At 42.5% G+C, this 17,835-nt stretch overlaps 1 protein-coding gene across 1 annotated transcript in view; it reads right to left on the bottom strand.

Annotated features, from left to right (window-relative positions):
• PSME4 (proteasome activator subunit 4) overlaps window positions 1-9,746 on the bottom strand; it is a 115,564-nt gene extending 105,818 nt beyond the window's left edge. The window contains exon 1 of the mRNA XM_019549302.1: window positions 9,460-9,746. Coding sequence (XP_019404847.1) covers window positions 9,460-9,656 — 197 coding nt within the window. The 5' untranslated portion in view covers window positions 9,657-9,746. The remainder of the gene's footprint in view (window positions 1-9,459) is intronic.
• Window positions 9,747-17,835: the final 8,089 nt, after the last annotated feature.

Below are 17,835 nucleotides of genomic sequence, written 5' to 3'. Positions count from 1 at the left end.
TTGCATCCTTCCAATGTGCCCACGTCCCCCCACATCTTAATGTCATCAGCAAATTTGAACAGGGTGCTTTTTACCCCCTCATCCAAATCGCTGATGAAGATGTTGAACAGTGTGGGCCCAAGGACCGAGCCCTGCGGAACCCCACTGCCCACGTCCTTCCAGGTTGAGAAGGATCACTGCATAAGTGCGAATTTGCACATACAGGACCCACAAAGCAAGGGAAACCTATATATTCAAAAGATTAATAGATGCAGTGGTATCCAGGGACTTGAAAAAAATCTGTTTTCAGAATCTGAGTTTTCTCCCCTCCCCCCCAATAAAATGATTAAGTCTCTAGTCTTTATGTTTATAAAACATTCCAAACATGCTTCAAGTGCAACTAATATAGTAAATGATGTCTACAGAGAGACAGATACATAATCAGGTGCATAAGAAATAGTCCAGTATCATGTAAAATCAAAGAGTAGTCCAATTTTAGTTAATCGGCAACACAAAATTCATCTGGCGAAACCTAAAACCAAACAGGAGGAGTTATATACCATTCTCCTGCTGCTTCAGAAGAACAAGTGGCTTAAGATACTGGTGAAGTACATCCCAATGCATAGACTTTAGCTCTTAGATCAGATGTTGAGTGCATTTTTCAAACTTTGCAATGGTTATCCAAAGGTTTAATAGAGCTCATGTCATCTTCTGATGCTCATAACTTCACCAAGTACTAGTATCAAGTACAACAATTTTGTCACTATTAGACAAAACTAGGGATGTATCAATAAAGATTTTCTGGGCCAATAACAATGGCCGATTAATGAGCCATATTGGCCAATACTGATTCAATTCCCTATATACAGCCCAGCAGCTTGGAGAGCAGTGTCTGGCTGGTAAGTCTGCTGGGGGGCAGGGCGGGAGCAGATTGGCAAGGGAGAAAGAGGGCTGGGGCCGGCGCTGCATAGCCAGGGCTGGACATGGGACAGAGCCACAAGCAGCTCATCCAGGGACCATGGTTCCCACCACTGCACGCACCCCAGGGCAGGCATGGGAGCCATGTGCCTCCCAGATCTGTGAGGGGTAAGGGCAGGCTGCCACTGCAGACTAGGGCCGGGGCTGGTGTTGGCCTCTTCCCAGCAGGGGGGCTGGGCCGGGGCTGTGCTAGGGGTAGGTGGCAGTGTTAGAGGTGGGTGGCAGCGCTGGAAGGGGAGTTTACAGGGGAACCCACCCTGTAGGCCCAGTCTCGGTGCTGCCACCCCAGCTGCCAACCCCGAGCATAGCCCCGGCCCAGTCCCACCACTGGGAAGAGCCCAGCACTGCCCCCAGCACCAGCGGCAGCCTGCCCTAGCCCTACGCACAGACCTGGGGGACATGCCCCCTATGCCTCATTGGGAGCTGCACCCCACAAATAAGCCTCTTGCAGCTCCGTCCCACATCCTGCCCTGCCCGCTGGGCAGCACGTGCCTGCCCCACTCCCTCCCTCACTGAGGGGGCCTCGATCTGCCCCTTCCTCCCACCCCTTCACCCTAACAGACTTACCAGCTAGACACTGCTCTCCAAGCTGCCATGCTGGCTGTGTGCCATTTTTTTGGCCACAGGCCAAAAAAGCCAACAGCTGATGACATCAAATTTTCCTTTTATCAGTGCCAATACAATATAGACCAATGTACTGGTGCACCTCTAGACAAAACCCCTTGGACCAAGGGTGCTCAACCACCAGTCTGTGTGCCAAATGCAGCCTGCAAAGTCATCCCATCAGGCCTCCAGGGCTCCCGACAGGCAAGGAAATTTGGCGGCAGAGGAGCAGTGGCTATTAATAAAACTCCCCCCCTCTCTGCCAAATTCCCCAAACCCAAGGCCCAGCATGGCAAGCCAGCCTGGGCTACAACCAGGAGAGGCCACACGCCCCGACTTCTCCACTGGGTCAGGGCCATGGAAAGTAGAAAGTAATAAGCTGTGGAAGTAAGCACTAAATTTATTCATAGTCTCTAAGCTAGAGCCCAATGTCCCTAACAGACATTATGCTTAAAATGTAATTAACAGATTAATCATGTCTTAAAGTGGGACCTGATGCAGAATCCCACAATCGCCCCTGTCATGCATGTCACAGGACAGGAAGCATAACTGTCAGTATCCCGCATCAGACCCCACTGTACTTTTACTATACTTTCATGTCTACTAAGGGTCTCAGTGACACAGGATGGGAGGGAATGCATTAGCAGACACTTGTACTCTTCTAAAAGAGTAAAAGAAACTCTCTCTCCACTTCCACTGTGTGTGAAGCTTCCATTGCATACAGCAGAGGTTAATGCAGAAGATGGCATTCCAAAAAGGAGCCTGAACATATGCAGCACCACAAGTAAAAATTCCATGAAGGACAGCAAGACAGGCTGCAGTCAGTCAGTGCCACAGATCCTAACTCTTTCATATTTAATTTCTGTAAAATAGACTTAATGTTTCACACAACAAAAAAATCTAGTACACTGTCCTACCTGCTTCCATGTTTAGATAGGGAAAATAAAGAGAGGAGCTTCCTACTAAAAAAGGGAACTTGCTATAGCAAAACTTAGTGGTGCTTTTTATAGGCAGCACAGCCATGAACTACTACAAATACACAGGAGCATACCTTCCCTTCCTTGTTATTGTCCAGCTATTGTGATTTTGACAGACTTAAGTGCTGCTTTTATTTTAAACTGCATTTAACATTAAGTGCCCTGGGTGAGATATGCCAGAGAAGCATACCTCACAACTGTTCTGCATATCATTTTGGCTTTACAACATTTCCTCAAATTGATAATGTCTCATTTTCCTATACTTTTCTTTCCAGTTTTCTTTCTGAAAGTCAAAATGTTTTCATCCCCAAACCTTCATATTTATAAATTAGTAAACTAACCAAAAAAAGGACTTTAACTAATCACAAGCAAACCTAAATTCCTTTGACCTTGCTTTGCTACATCTTTCTCATCCTCTTCTAGGTTTGTTTCAGGGAAGAAATATGCAACGGTTGCTGGACTAGACCAAGAATTAGTAATAATCAGGGAAGATTTTAAATCAGGGCTTCTCAACATTTTCATATTCAAGGCATGCCATGGAAAGTGCCAGCTCTTGGATTTCATTCATTTTTTAACTACAGAAAATTAATACAGCTAGGTCTTCTATTGCAAACAACTCAGAAAAAGAACAACAGGTCAAAAGAGATGGATTCTTATTTGAAATCTCTGGATTTACCTTGTGAACCATGCATGTAAGCGTTTGCAAACCTAACCATGTTCATATAGCTAACCTTAAAAAGATGCCATGACACCCTGGCTGAGAAACTAAGAATTGCTGCTTTAACACCTCCCCCTAGTGCTTTTCAATAGAACAGTGGTCCTCAACCTTTTTAGCCTCAAGGCACCCATTCATAACTTTCAGAATGTAGTGGCACCCCTCCATAACTTTCTAAAAGTTCACACCAGGTAAAAACCACTGAACTGGATTTAACTGGTTCCAGCTGAAAATAGGAGGGAAAAGATGTTACACCTTGCTGTGCCCTGTTTTTTCCCACCCTCCAGCCCCTCCCCCTGCATCTGCTCTGTACCTGAGGGGGCAAGTACACCCTTTACCATTGAGACCACTCCTCCAGACACTTTGTAGTCCAGAGACTAGAGCAGGGGTGGGCAAAATACAGCTTACAAGCTGGATTCAGCCCACCAACTGATTATATCCAGCCCACAAAGTCATGGGATCTAGCCTGCAGGAAGCTAGTGGCTCCAGCGGCTGCATCATGCCAGGCACGTATGCCCATATCAGCCCTGTCCACAGCTTATACCAGCTCCCAGCCTGTGCAGCAGAAGCACCAATGGGCACACATCAGTATCAACTGTGGAAGAGGAAGATCCTGAAAGGGAGGTTTAAGTGATGGTAATTACTTATTTAGTTCCTTTTCCACAGCCTGTAGTTATTAATAATGCTCTACTTTCCAATTAATTTGTAGGAAGTGCCTCAAAATAACTAGCAGCAAACTAACAGGTATAACAGTCCTATTTCATCAAAATGTAGTATTCAAAATCTTTTAAGAAAATAAAATTAATGCAGAAGCCCAAACCACAACTGGCAAGGATGCTAATATGCATGAATTCGTTTGGAGTAAAACTCAGTAAGGTTCAATTAACTTAGTATCAGGAGAAAGAAAAGAAGTGTCATACAGGAGAAAACTTGGGTGTCTTTGCCAGCACTCATGGAATTTAAAAAAATTTAACCATTAACAAGTTTCAGAAAAGGTAAAAGCAGTTCTGCTATACTAAATATTGCTCTTGTAAGAATGTAAAGGGGAAACAAGAACAAACCTACCCTAGTTCCCAAAGCATGACATCTCACTATGAAGAAAACAAAACTAGATGTCAAATGGCTTCTATTTTTACGACTTCAAAGAGAGATTTCTTTATGCAAGCAGACTGGGGAAGGGGAGAGAATCAGATCATTCATCTTCAATGGACCCAAATGTCACCAAGACAATATTATAAAATAGAGTCTACTCAGGGTGTCCTCAGCAATACTTAAAAAGGAAAAGCAACAAGACTCAGTGTGTTCAAAGTACCTAACACTTTCTCATCAGAGAAAAAAATATGACCAAATAAATAAGAACTGCATGGGTACAACAGTTCAGAATCCTACAAGGCTGTTGGGAGCCTCCCAAGCCTCCATTCACATGCACCAAACTATATGGGGAATTGAAGTTGTTCGCTTTTACCACTACCCTATGCTCAAGTCCTTCCAGAATACTTTAAACACCCAAAATAAAAGTGCTGGACAACAAAAAATATTGAATTATTGTCCTTTCAGAGGAAGGTTAATGTTACAAAGACCAAACACATGCACACACACATATATACTGAGTTAAGATAGCATTTCACAGTAAACTTGAAATTCTACTCCTTTTGACTCATATCCTCTGGAGTCCATCAGAAATCTAACAAAACCTTGCTCTCCTTCCTCTCGTTTTGTCAGCCAGTTGGAAACATGCCTCAGATTAGTTCTGCACAGTGAACGTCCACTGTGCAATTTGAATTAGAGTTCTAATTTGGACTTCAGCTGGGTATAGGGGGAAAGAAAAGCTGCAGCCTAGTTTGGTTAGAAAGTGGGAAGGTACTTTCATCCCCCTATTTCCACTGCCACTTTGGGAAGAGTTGGGGGAAAAAGGAAAAGTTAGCTCTGTCCCTGCTCTGTGCAGCTAACTTGGGGAGGAACGCGTGGAGAGAACTTTCTCTCCTCATTGTACCTTGATTTTTGGGAAGGTAGAAGTCATATTCCAAGACACATTACGTATGCAAGAAAGTATGTAATGATCTTGTATATCCTGTAAGAAATCATAAGCTATAATACATTAGTCCACTATAGACACTATTTCAAGAGTATTGGTTAAGCACAACTTTTCAAGAAAATTTAACAAAAAAGGGAAACGGAAGCTTTTTAACTAGATAAAATCTAAGCAAACTAAGTCAATTAAAAAAAAAATAACATGTTTTCTATAAGTTTTCCTTCTTGCTTTCAGGACAAATGCACCACTTCACAGGACAAAAGAATTTGCTAACCAAACTGGAAGGAACTGGGAATACTAAAATTAGGGCTTATAATGGAAACTGGTTCAAAATTTACATCTTAGTTTTTTGCTAAATGATACAAAGAATTTCACTTGTGAAAAATAACCCCATGACTTCAACGGACAACTCACATTAAGTGACACATGGACAAAAATAAACTGTATGAATGTCTGCTTAATGGGAGAAAGCATTCCTGTCCCCCCACACTGTGCAAGAGTACATTTACATCACCAAAATGAAACATGCAAAATAACTGTGGCAGTAAGCCAAACTACATTTTAAGGTGAGCTGAACATAATCCACTAAAAGAATTTAAATAATACATTGAGTCAATGAGTCTCAAACCCTGGAATTAAAAGCCAATTTTCTTCAATATAAGAATGCAGGACACCCTGCCCCACCACAACTTTTGAGGTCAGGCTTTAAAAATATGGCACAATATTTCACATACTGGGGGCTTGATCCTGAAAGGGATGCAGGACAGATACTACTGGATGCAAAGGATCTGCAAAGTCATATCAAGTGTTGAAACCTGGCCTCTGACTTCAGCAGATACCATGTGTACTCCTTAAACAGGATTATCCACTGAGCCCACATGGATGGTATCAAACTTGTTTTATTCTCTGTACCCAAGATTTCAGATTATGAGTATTTATGCTTCTGCACCTACAGTGGAGGCTTACTCTCCAGCTCATGGAAAAACAACCACCTGCTCAGTAACTACCAACCCCTTGCTTCTGAATGGTTCTGGGTACTTTAGTCAAATGGCCCTTGGTCCCTTTGCATGTGTACAGAGATGTAAACATTAACTTCTCAAATCCTCTATCCATGTCTGAAAACTAAAATACTGCAGCACACAACGCCAGAGGGTCATAAGACCACAAACCATGGATTATTAGCAGGGAGGGTATTTTTTCTTGGAGTGAGGAGAAATGGGGAAGGATGTGGTGGGTTAAGTCACAGGGAGAAGGAGTCTTGGTTTGCTGGTATTTTCTTGTGTAGATGAGAGAGTGGAGCAGAGTAAGGAGCCATGTGGAAGCATATTTACAGAGCTACTGTAAAAACTGTATTTAGTTGAAAATGAAATCAACATTTATTAAATTATTATATCGACCAATGAAAACACACCTTTCTTTTAAAAAAAATGCAATGGGAAAGTTGATAAAAATCAATTATTTAAATCCAGTTTTAGGCTTGCTGATTTAAATCAGTTATTTAAATGGACCTGATATAAAAATCAATCCACCCCGATTCAAGATGCGAAGAAGTTTTTACCCATTACCACAGACCGTATAATGCACTGACAATAAAATGAAAGACTTCACTTGACGTCAGTTTGACTCAGGCCAAAATACTTAAATCTTCATATACTGAAATTTATTCTAAAATATTCAGACCCATATGATGTGTTTTCATACATAAACTATTTTGTCTAGTCAAGTTAAGGAAACAGAAGTGTCAAAAGCAGAGTGAAACTACAGAAGCGAATATGAAACTAGCACCAAGTTTTGTTTCCCTCTGCTCCCCACACCAAACATAAAAACGTGGACTCCGGGCTCTGGAATGCATTATATTACAACAGGGAAGTCTTCGGACAAAATAAAGGACATCGTGCAAGCTGCACTACACCTACAGTGAATTCAAACTTCAAAGAATAGGTGGCAAAGCACACTAATTACACCCGCTTGTTCTTTTTGAGATTCACAGAAGTGGCATAATAGCTATTCTGGATGAGCTACGCGTATTGTCCTACAGATTAAACTACCAGCAGTATTAAACTAACCGCTAGTGTATAAAACAGTCGCACTCTGAAGCTGCAAAAGGCTTAATGCTAACAAGTGTCCTGCTGCTTTCTCAAGTCACCCTACCTATAAGAGGCTGCCCTTCCTCTTGGCCACTGACAACTGCCACAAGTGTTTTGAAAATATTGGCATATGAACTTTTGCCACAAGACTTAAAAAAACAAGAGGCATCACTGTAAACAGTATGAGTTAGCAGATGTCTACAGGAAAAACAGTATCACCATGTCCAATCAGGTACAAAAGTCTCATAATGCAATCTTGCAAGTCATTTTGCAACTAGCACTGTAATTCTATCCAAGAAAGCTACTTGGTAAACATAAGGTCATTAGCACTGTTTTTTGTTGGGGTTTTATTTATTTATTTTTACAAAACCAGATTTTTAAATACCCAGATATTTATTAAATTCTTAAATGTTCAAAAAGCATATTCAAATATTATTTTTCCTTTTTTTAAAATTCTGGAAGCGCAGATCAGCTTCACAATCTATTTATCATTTACGACAATTAAACACAAGCCATCACAGAGCTTGACAGTAACTTGACGCTCATTAGTCTGCATATGTAACAAATGTCACCACTGTAGGGATACACAGTATTTAGTAAAGACAGAATTTTTAATCACAGGGATGTGGTGCACTGACTATAGTTGTGGCAGTCCATTTTTATAAAAATGGCATCATATGACAAGACTGAGCAGGAAAGAGCATCATTAGTACCCAGGGAAATTTTCACTTGCACTTTGACACAGTCCTCAGAATCAAAACGCTTCCTGATTTTGCCAGCAGGAGGGATTTTTAGAAACTGTTCTCACCAGCACTATCACCCGCACTGGCATGAGTGCTCTGAGTGGGTTAGGGAAGGCCATGTTTGATGCCCTGTTCTTTCTGCCGCTGCTAGGATTTTGTTAACACAATTGAACAATCATTGTGTTTACACCAAGACTTCTGGTACTGAACCAGTGCAGCACAAATGCAATCTTTCAAGGCTTTATTTTACAAGATTTAAATCCTGCATCGTCCTGAACTGAATCCCCATTTGGAAAGATTCCCATCCTGACAGAAACAAAGTTAGCTGGTTTAATACAAGATTTTATATTTACCTAACTGAATAGTTGGGGGAAAAAAAACATTATTTGTAAGCTCTCAGGCACAGACACCCTTCTTCAGGCATAGAGGGAGTCTGCTGTTGTTTTCTCCAGGGCCAAAAAGAAGCTTAAGCCACTATGCAGAACTTGCAAAGAGCAAGTTTTCCAACTATGCAGTTGGGTTTTATTTAACAGAAGATATCACACTTACCCAAATAACCTTGTCTGCCTATGTCCTTACACCAACACCCCCCCCTCACCCCAAAACATCCCGAGGGGGCACTTCAACATGCCATTCCCTAGACAAGTGACTGGTTTCCAACTCAGTGGCAGGGCTGCAGGAGGCTGACCAGAAAGCCACCTTTACCCCAACAACCACTGCCTAGAAAAGAAGTGCAGAACTCTCAAACTCTTGGTTCAGAGGCGATACCTTTTATTAGATGAGCCAAGAAAGATTTCTTAGTCAGTCTAATAAAAGGTATCACCTCTGAACCAAGAGATGATCTGAACTAAGAAACATTTCCTAGTTGGTCTAATAAAAGCTATCAACCCTGAACCAAGAGTTGTAAAGTTTCACATTTCTTTTAGTCTCAGACCTACACGGTTACTAAATACATCCCTGAACGTATCTGGAGCAAAGGCACACTCAACCTCCAGGCCCATCCCAGCCACCGCAGGAAGACAAGTAGCTCCCACCCGGAACCCTCAGCACCCTGCAGCCTCCAGGACACCCTCCCAACCCCTTACTTCAAGGGGTTATTTGGCCCCAGCAGTCTTTCCAACCCAGAGCAGGGGGACTGGACCCGATGATCTCACAAGGTCCCTCCCAGCCCTGAACTTGTGGAAATCTGCGACTCGCCCCAGGCACTGCAACCGGCTCGGGAAGCGGGAGGGGTTTGTCGCTCCTTGAAGCGGCCCAGCCTCGGGCACGGAGCACCGAGCCGGACTCAAGGGCACAGAGCCGCCGCCGGCCCCCGCGCCGTAACCCAGCCTCCCCCAGGACTCACGTGGCGAGCTTGCGGGTCCAGAAGAGGCCACCGGGCCAGAGCTCGCGGAGCTGCACGGCGCGGCCCAGGTTGCCTTTGATGCATGCGAGCAGGGAGGCGGCCTCGGCCTCCAGCCGGGCGCCGTAGGGCAGCAGGCGGTTGTACGCCACCTCCTTCTGCGGCCCGGCACCGCGCCGCTCCTCCCCGCCCGCGGCCATAGCTAACGGCCGCCCAACCGCCGCCGCGATGGCCGCGCCCGGCCCCGCCGACTCGCGCAGCAGCGGCTCCTGGTGACGAAGCAACCGAGCGCGCGCGCGGCACCCCCCCCGCTCCGCGCGCGGAGGTCACTTCCTGCCCGAGGGGAGGGAGGGGGCGGGGCAATGACGGAGGCTTGGCTGAGGGGGTGGGGCCACGCTCCCTCAGACTCCGCTATGGGGAGGGGGCGAAGTTAACTGTCTGCCCCCGTTGTACTCGTGCTCGGCTCTTGACGATAGTCCGTGGCCCTAGTAACGGGCAGCGGTTGAGGGGTGGGCGGTGTTAATGAGCCCCCGCCTCCTCAGCAGGGGCGCCTCTTCACGTCCTTCTGCCCTGTTTCGGGTTTTTGAGGTCATTTCTCCTCAATATTGATTTATTTTCCTCTCTGCCTTTGGCTTTTTTTATTTTTTAAAGTGTCCTCCGAACCCCCATTTCAGGGATGTACTCGATAGCCGTGTTGGTCAGAGACAAAACGAAATGCAAAACTCTAGAACTCTTGGTTCGGAGAGGATACCTTTTATTAGACCAACGAGGAAATGGCAACAAAAAAAATCATCTTTTTCTACAAGCTTTCAGGCTCAAACGCCCCTCCTCGTTCATTTTCCCAGAGCCCGAAAGCTTGCAGAAAAAGATATATATCTATATCTATCTATCTATATATATATATATTTGCCATTTCCTCAGTCTAATACAAGGCATCATGTCTGAACCAAGACTTATAGATTTTTGCATTCCCCCATTTCAGCTTTTTTTTTTCTTTTAGGTACCTCCTCCCCTTTTTCTTCAGGTGTTCTTCCCGTGTGCTGACCAGGCCAAAAATCCCTGTTTTCTTCCCATTCATCATGCCTGCCGTTCACTGACCAAGCTAAAGTCCTGTCCCATCCCATTCTCCCCCTTCACTGTTTGCTGGCTTGGCCAAAATCCAGTCATGAGATGATCCCCTGCTGATGATTATTCACAGCCTTAGGGGAGTTTGCTGCCAGATGCAGACTTTAATTCAGTCTCCCTGAACAAGAGCACAAAAAGGCTTGTATCCTTTGTTAAGAACAAAGAAAAAGCAAGTCCTGCCTACAGCTACTGCAAAATTGCCTGGATTAGAGACCAGCCCTTCTACTGTGAATGGTGTGGGTTAGCATCACCTGTGCTTAGGAGATGGGTTTTGGCTTGGGTTTGTGACAGGATCAGTTGACCAGCATCATTTTTGTGACAGACTCAACTCACCTGCTTTGTCTAAGAAGCAGCTTATTCAGTTAGGAGAGGGATCAATGTCCGTAGTCCTAAAGGCTCACGTAGGCAGCACAGAACTAGAGATCTCTGTGGTGACTTGGGGTCTGAAGTGGGACAAGCCGAGCCAACCCTGCTCAGGGGGCTGAAGATCTTCAGGTATCTAAACAGATAAGTACTGCTGATATTCTCAAAACCCGTACCAAGCTGCAGCCAAAACCTGTAAGCATGCCCCAGGTACCTACTTTTCTGCAGCCTGACCTCACAGATGCCTGAGTTATCATCAGTGGACATAAATCCTGATCCACACAGGAGCTGTTTGGGTCCCTAGCTCAAGTGGGACTCCTGGAAGAGGGGTTCTTAAAATAAGCATTTTCTGGCCTACCTTGTCAGTAGGGCACTAGTTCATTGGGCAGTTGGGGAGTGGGGGAGCTTACATCCACAGAGTTCGTACTGTTAGTGAACTCCTGGGACATGCAGCAGGGGCCTCTCACATCCCACTGCTTTAACCACCAAGCTATTGGATAGTCTGCCTGGATTTCCTGTTTTGTTTTTCACTTGTGAGTGGGTGGATTTTATAGCTAGACTGGGGGAAGTATGCGAATCAATACATCCAAGAGTGGGAGACTGAAGTGCCAGAGCAAGAGGACCACCTGTTTATCAGCCTGCAAGGAAAAACCGAGTAGTCAATCTGATTCCAGATCAAGAAAACTCTGCCCATTTGATGGTCATTTGACATACTAACTTCTTCAGTCAGTGAAGTGAATTTCAGATGGTGCCTAGTTCTCTCATTGACTTCAGTGGGTGTAGGATGGAAGCCCATGTTGGGTATATGACAAGAGTACTGATAGCTGTTATCTCCAGCTGTCTCCTAAATATAATTGTTAATTGAAATTCTCTTCAAGAGTTGCACTGTAACCCGGCAACAGCTGCAAACTGATTAGATTTAAAGCTACTGACAAGGGCAAATTCAGTTTTCTGATCTTTCCCTTTACAGGGGGAAAACAGCTGGCTTTGAATGCTGAAACAATAGCCTACAATTATAGAGTTACAGAGAGTGGAAGAAATATGACAGACAACCTGAGGAGAAAGCAAGCAAGCAAGCTAGAGCTGCAGTAAGCAGAGATTTCTGTGCAATTTTCCTGGTGAAAGAATTCCCATCAAATCCCTCTATGGGTTCTATCTTGTAAAGTTTTATTTATTCACATCCCACAGTCATTAACCGTATGTGAGCAAAGAGAAAAACAGATTTGCAAGATACAAAAAAATTAGTGCAAAGACTGTTACTTCCTTTTGGAGGAAACAAGGCATTAGTGCCATCATCTTTAGAAAAGCAAAGGTTTCTACAATTATGTTTAAGTACATAAACTAACATTTTCACACAAGTGCCTAAAAATGAGCATTTACATTCATCTTTATGGAAGTTCAGAGCATTCAGCATCCAAAAACTCAGACAGCTTAATACAGTGCTTTACCTATTGATGGTTCAATGTTTATAGTTAAATTTTCCCTATTTTTTCTATAAATAAGCTCCAGTTTGCCAACTTTAACTATTTGAGCTGAAATTGTTCATATTAATTCTCTATCTCAGATTTTTTTTTAAAGTTTCCACAAAACTTACTTGTTCGTGTTGCATAATGAGGCTGGGGGGGGATGTGGAGAGGGAAGTTATTTTTACCAATTTGGGGGCAAAAAGATTTCCAACTATTTCTTTAAAAAGGTCTGCTACTTTTCCAGGTTTCTAGAAAAGGGAATAATCAGAAGATGTGTGCCCATATTTAATGATTCAGGGATTGTATTGAATGCTCTTTTTAACAATGACACAAAAAAAGACTGAAGTTAAACCCAGTGATTTGCTTTTTTGCTTAGGAGTGCTTTGTTATTAGTCATAGTCCTAATCTCTTGGGACTAAACATTCTGGGGTGGGGCATGCTTGAGAACTGGTATTTAAGCAAACAATTAAAATGTATTCCTTGTTTCTTTAAACTGTTATTTGAAGTAGCTTTAGGACAAGCTTGCTTGTTGCTCAGTGTCTTTAAAATACTTTTTTCTCTACCTCAAAAACCTTTATTCACTAATGAGCATATTACATATATGCATCAGCCAAGTCTTCTCACACATCAAATGGATTGTGGCCGACAAAGAGAAATCATGTTTAGAACTGGTGCAGATGCTGAAGTTCAAAGGTGGGCTCCAGTGTTTAAGTTGGTTGAAAATTTAGATTATTCATTATTTGGATGATTTGAGATTAAAAAAGAAAACTAAAATAGTTCCTTTTTAGGCATGTGTGTCATGTTTAATCCTTTTTTTAATTTTTTTTATTCCTGTCTTCCTAATAATAAAACCAAACATTCTGAAATATTGGTATGACATTGGTATACACCAGAAGCAGATTTAAACACAGTAAAGTGTTAAAAAATTACAGTATTTGAAAACTAGATATAATTTATTGCCAGTATTTAGAATCAGACTCTAATTTGGTTATTTTTTATTAGGTATTTTCAAACTAATTTTAAAACTGTATTCTGTTGCTGTTAATAAACTACATCCCTCTATGTTGCTGTCTATTTAAACATTATTTTATCCATTGTAAATTAACATGGAAGGCCATACTCAAAACATTCTAATCCTGGTATAAATCCTGCTATAAGTTAATTTGACTTCCTGGTACTCTTTTATGTACTTGTTATTTTCAGAACCTGTTATATGGAAAGAAGTAGTTCTTGAAATAGTACTATTATGGTAAATAGTCAGAATTGCTAAATACATATAATATACTTTGCATGTTCAAGGCATTTTATATACACTGACTTATTTGCTATTAGACATGCTTGGTTTTAACATCTTTTCTAAAAAAGGAAATCATTTAACCTCCCCCCCCCAGTGTTCTGACATTCAGCTGTTTAAAAGCAGCAAGATGATACACTTCTACACAAGCATTTTACTGAGTGAGTCAAAGCTGAATCCATTCTTCAAGTTTGCAACGTGCCTTGGCTGCAGTTGGTGTGTAAAAGCACATTTGGTTCCTGAGTCATATAATAAAGGACTAGCTTTCTGAGCTGGGGATCCATCTGCACCGTTTGCATCAATAGCTCTTTTCCCTCTTAATGTGTAGGAGGACTATCATTTGAGAGCACCCTAAATAAGCCTGCTCCCACCTGTTGTTTCTGGCTGTAGGTTTTAAGAACTGATGAATCCAAGTGAAGTGTGGCTGTGAAGGAAATGCAGTCCCTCCATTCATGAGAAATTTGAAATTTCACCAGTGGCTTCTATCATGCTGAATACTGCTCATACATTCCTTCACTGAACTGGTCGCTGCCTTAGGCCATCTAACACCAGGTTTGTCAACAGTATTTACTTGTCACTTGGTGTAAGAGTGTGAACAATGTTAACCAACTATTTTTCCCCATAGTGGATTTTTGTTCAATGTCTAATCTGTCCTTTCAAGGTTGAAATAAATGTGAGAAGCAATGATGGGCAAGCTTCCAGATATTTTGTGGTTTAACTAAGTGCCCCAATGAGGAATTTATTGTACGTGCCCCCATACATAGAGTAAAATTAACTTGTAAAACCCACTTCATGTAGACCTATTTCATAGTGAACAGTTAACTAACTGTTGGTAACCTCCTTCAAACAACAAAACTATAGAATTAATGAACATTACACATAGATTAATATGATGTCTAAAATGACATATGTTAAAGTCATGTTAAGAACCATATGGAGGTCTAAGCTGGCCACCAACTCTAGACTAACCACAGTGGGGAGATTTTTGTTTTGGCAGAGGAGTAACACTCTTGAATGCACCTTTTTGATCTACAAATAACTCTCATATTATTGCTACAAGCTTGCTGGCTGTGTATGTGGATGGGGGCAAGAGAGGGGAAAAAAAGAGGAAACAAACAGAGACAACTGCAAGATATGAGGCAATAGTACAAATATATGATGAATATGAATAAGAATCAACAAGTGATATAAGCATGAAATCAGCTAGAATCTAAATAAGGAAAGGTAGAACTTAATTGGATGACAGCAAACAAAGGGACTGAAAAGTATAAAAGAAGAGTTTTGTGAACAGTGACTTGGGTACCGGGAACTGAAGACACCACTGTGCACATATGCAGAAGTCCCCTTGCCTGATGACTGCACCTGGCCAGCAATGTCACTGAGCAAGGCTATTCATCCCACATGTAATGTTTCGTGCCGCTTTGTTTTGTTTAATCTGTCAATAAACCAGTGTGTCCCATATGACCGGCATGGTCAAAGGTCTCATTTATTGTTGCTGCCCTGGCCACCTGTAAGTCAGGTATAGCACCTAGACCAGGGGGCTGCCACCTGGCCAGTGGGACTGGTTGCCATCTGTCCACCACTGGGGGCCACCAGCCTTTGCTAACACCCAAGCACTCCCTGCCACCTAGCTCTCACCTGCCTTTCCTCCTGTGCCCCCTCCCTCACTACTTATGCCTAGATTGCTACTGCCAACAGCCTTGGAGAAGAACAAATGTTATGTGATGAGGTAGGGTTGGGACATCAGTTCTGTGGAGTTCACCAGAAGAATTGAGTTGAGATAAACTGTGAGCCTCAGGACCCTAGGGATGCCATCTCTGCAAACCCTGGCCCTGAAAGACAGCCATGGGCTGGATCCACTCTTCAGGGGCTAGATCTGGCCCACAGGCTGCTGATTGTAATCTATACCTCAGTTACAAAACAAAACATTTTGCTTTTTAAAAACTACTAGAGTTGAGGAACCTCAGGAATGCTAAGGGGTGTAGCTCAGTTACATGAGCAGAGTCCTGGTGTGGCCCTTAGTTCTGGGCCCTGCCCCCAAGGCAAAGCAGAAGGTATCCCATTACTGTTGAAAGCAAAGTGTAGAAAGATCCTTGGGTCAGGACAGGAACAGCATTCTCGCTTGCTGTCCCCATATATTTTCTCCTCTTGGCTCCCCAGTGGGCCAGATTCAACCGGTAGGGCAAAGCGCGCGCACTTTTGACTATGCCTAGCCTGCAACCTAGTGATTATACTTTCCTGGGAAGCAGAAAGTGTAGGTTCAAACCCCACTCTGAATGAGGAAGGTCTAGAATATTAGTCTTCTTGGCAAGTTTTCTACCTTGGGCTCAAAGGTGGGTGGGTCTTCTTTCTTCTGAGCTCTACATAGTTAGATCCTACCCACTTGTGGAAGGAAAGTAAAATCTTCTTAAGTGCCCCAAAATGCTAACTTCAGGTGTACAAGTGCTGCTAACTTATCTCAAAGTGGAGTTGGATTTGGGCCTTTGGGTTTGTGATACTGTAGGTATATGGTAGAGTTGCCTCCATAGGGGTGGTCTCTCTTTCTGCCACTATAGAAGTTACAAGTTTAAAAACTGATCAGAATTGTAGTTATATTACCATCCTCAGTTTCATGTTTTTGTGGTTCTTTGAATTAACTGGAGATTTAAAATTTACCAAAAATCCAGTGATGAAGTGATATGAATCACAAGGATTTTTTCAGTTATGAACTCTTGCCTACTAAACAGTGTAATTTCTCCATTTTCTCATAAATTTCTAACACAACATAGTTACAACCCGTCCTTACAAAGCCATAACCGAAGTACTCATTAGGGTAATTTCATTAAAACAGTTCAGTTATACGAAGATTGAATCTGTTTCCTCTACTCCTGAATTTGTTTTGTTGGACTGATGGTTAGCTATGACTTAAATCTAAGAGTTTTTTTTCTTCCTATGTAGCAGAACTAGATTCTGATAATCTACTCCTACATAGCTGAACCTCTCAGAGATAACCCTGAGAACTGTTGGGCCCAGAGGGAGAACAGAATATCAGAGTTGAGTCTTGCCATATAAGTCTTACAGCTGAAATTTTGCCAGGTTACTTGGCAAAATTTCAACTGTTGTGTTATGGGGGTTGGTACACAGAAAAGAAAAAAAGACCACAAACAGAAAATGGATCTCTTTCTAATATAAAATAAATTCTCTAGGGTCACTGTAAGGTTCAACGAAAGAGGTATCACATTTTTAGTCTTTCAACATTGGAAGATTGCTTTTATGTTCCATCTTCTGCCAAGCAGAAACCAAGAGCATGCAACGGCAGGGGCTTTACCAGAGTGGATTCTGGAAATTATACAACCTTTGGATATCCAGGAAATACAGTACCCTTCACAGCCTGCAGTCTTTCATGTCAGATATTATCATGAAATATTGTGTTGCGTCAAACAACTGGTCTTGGGCCGAGACCGTAGCTTATCCTGTTCCAATTGTACCACAAACCACAGAGCTCCCATGGAAGTTTTTTCAGCTGCAGATACATCTACCAAGCCTTCACAGGGAGTTCTCACTTCTCTGGATTTGTGGGTGTATTCATCTCTCTTCCACCATTGGCTACAGGATTATCTCAACAGGTCACAAAGCTCCAGTAACCTACCAAGAAGATTATAGACAGACAACTGCTAACTTTAAGATCAAGCCCAGTTGTGAAATCTTTGCTCATGACTAACAGTACTTCACAGACATAATCCTAATGAAGAAGTCAACGATACTTTACATATAGTGAAATACTAAAGCCTCCTGCCTGCTGTGATATCACAGTCTTCTATAAAAACACGGCCAAAGCAGTTTTGATTTTCCTTCCAGATGAAAGCTTGGGACAATTATAATATGGTAAGAAACAGCTGCAGTCTCAAGATCCCCCATAATAGAAAGTTGACATGACACTCTTTGAACCAAGTGGTTAACTAAAACTTTGGCAGGTTTCCAAGTAGGATCACAAATTGGTGATGGAATCAAGTACAAGCCTATTTAGTTACAAAAAAAATGAAAGACAGACAGACAGAAAGACAGACAGAAAGACAGACAGAAAGACAGACAGAAAGACAGACAGAAAGACAGACAGAAAGACAGACAGAAAGACAGACAGAAAGACAGACA

This window comes from Crocodylus porosus, unplaced genomic scaffold (genome assembly GCF_001723895.1).
Source record: "Crocodylus porosus isolate Cpor-Errol unplaced genomic scaffold, CroPor_comp1, whole genome shotgun sequence".
NCBI classification, from domain to species: domain Eukaryota; kingdom Metazoa; phylum Chordata; order Crocodylia; family Crocodylidae; genus Crocodylus; species Crocodylus porosus.
This window is presented reverse-complemented; position numbering and strand designations above follow the sequence as displayed.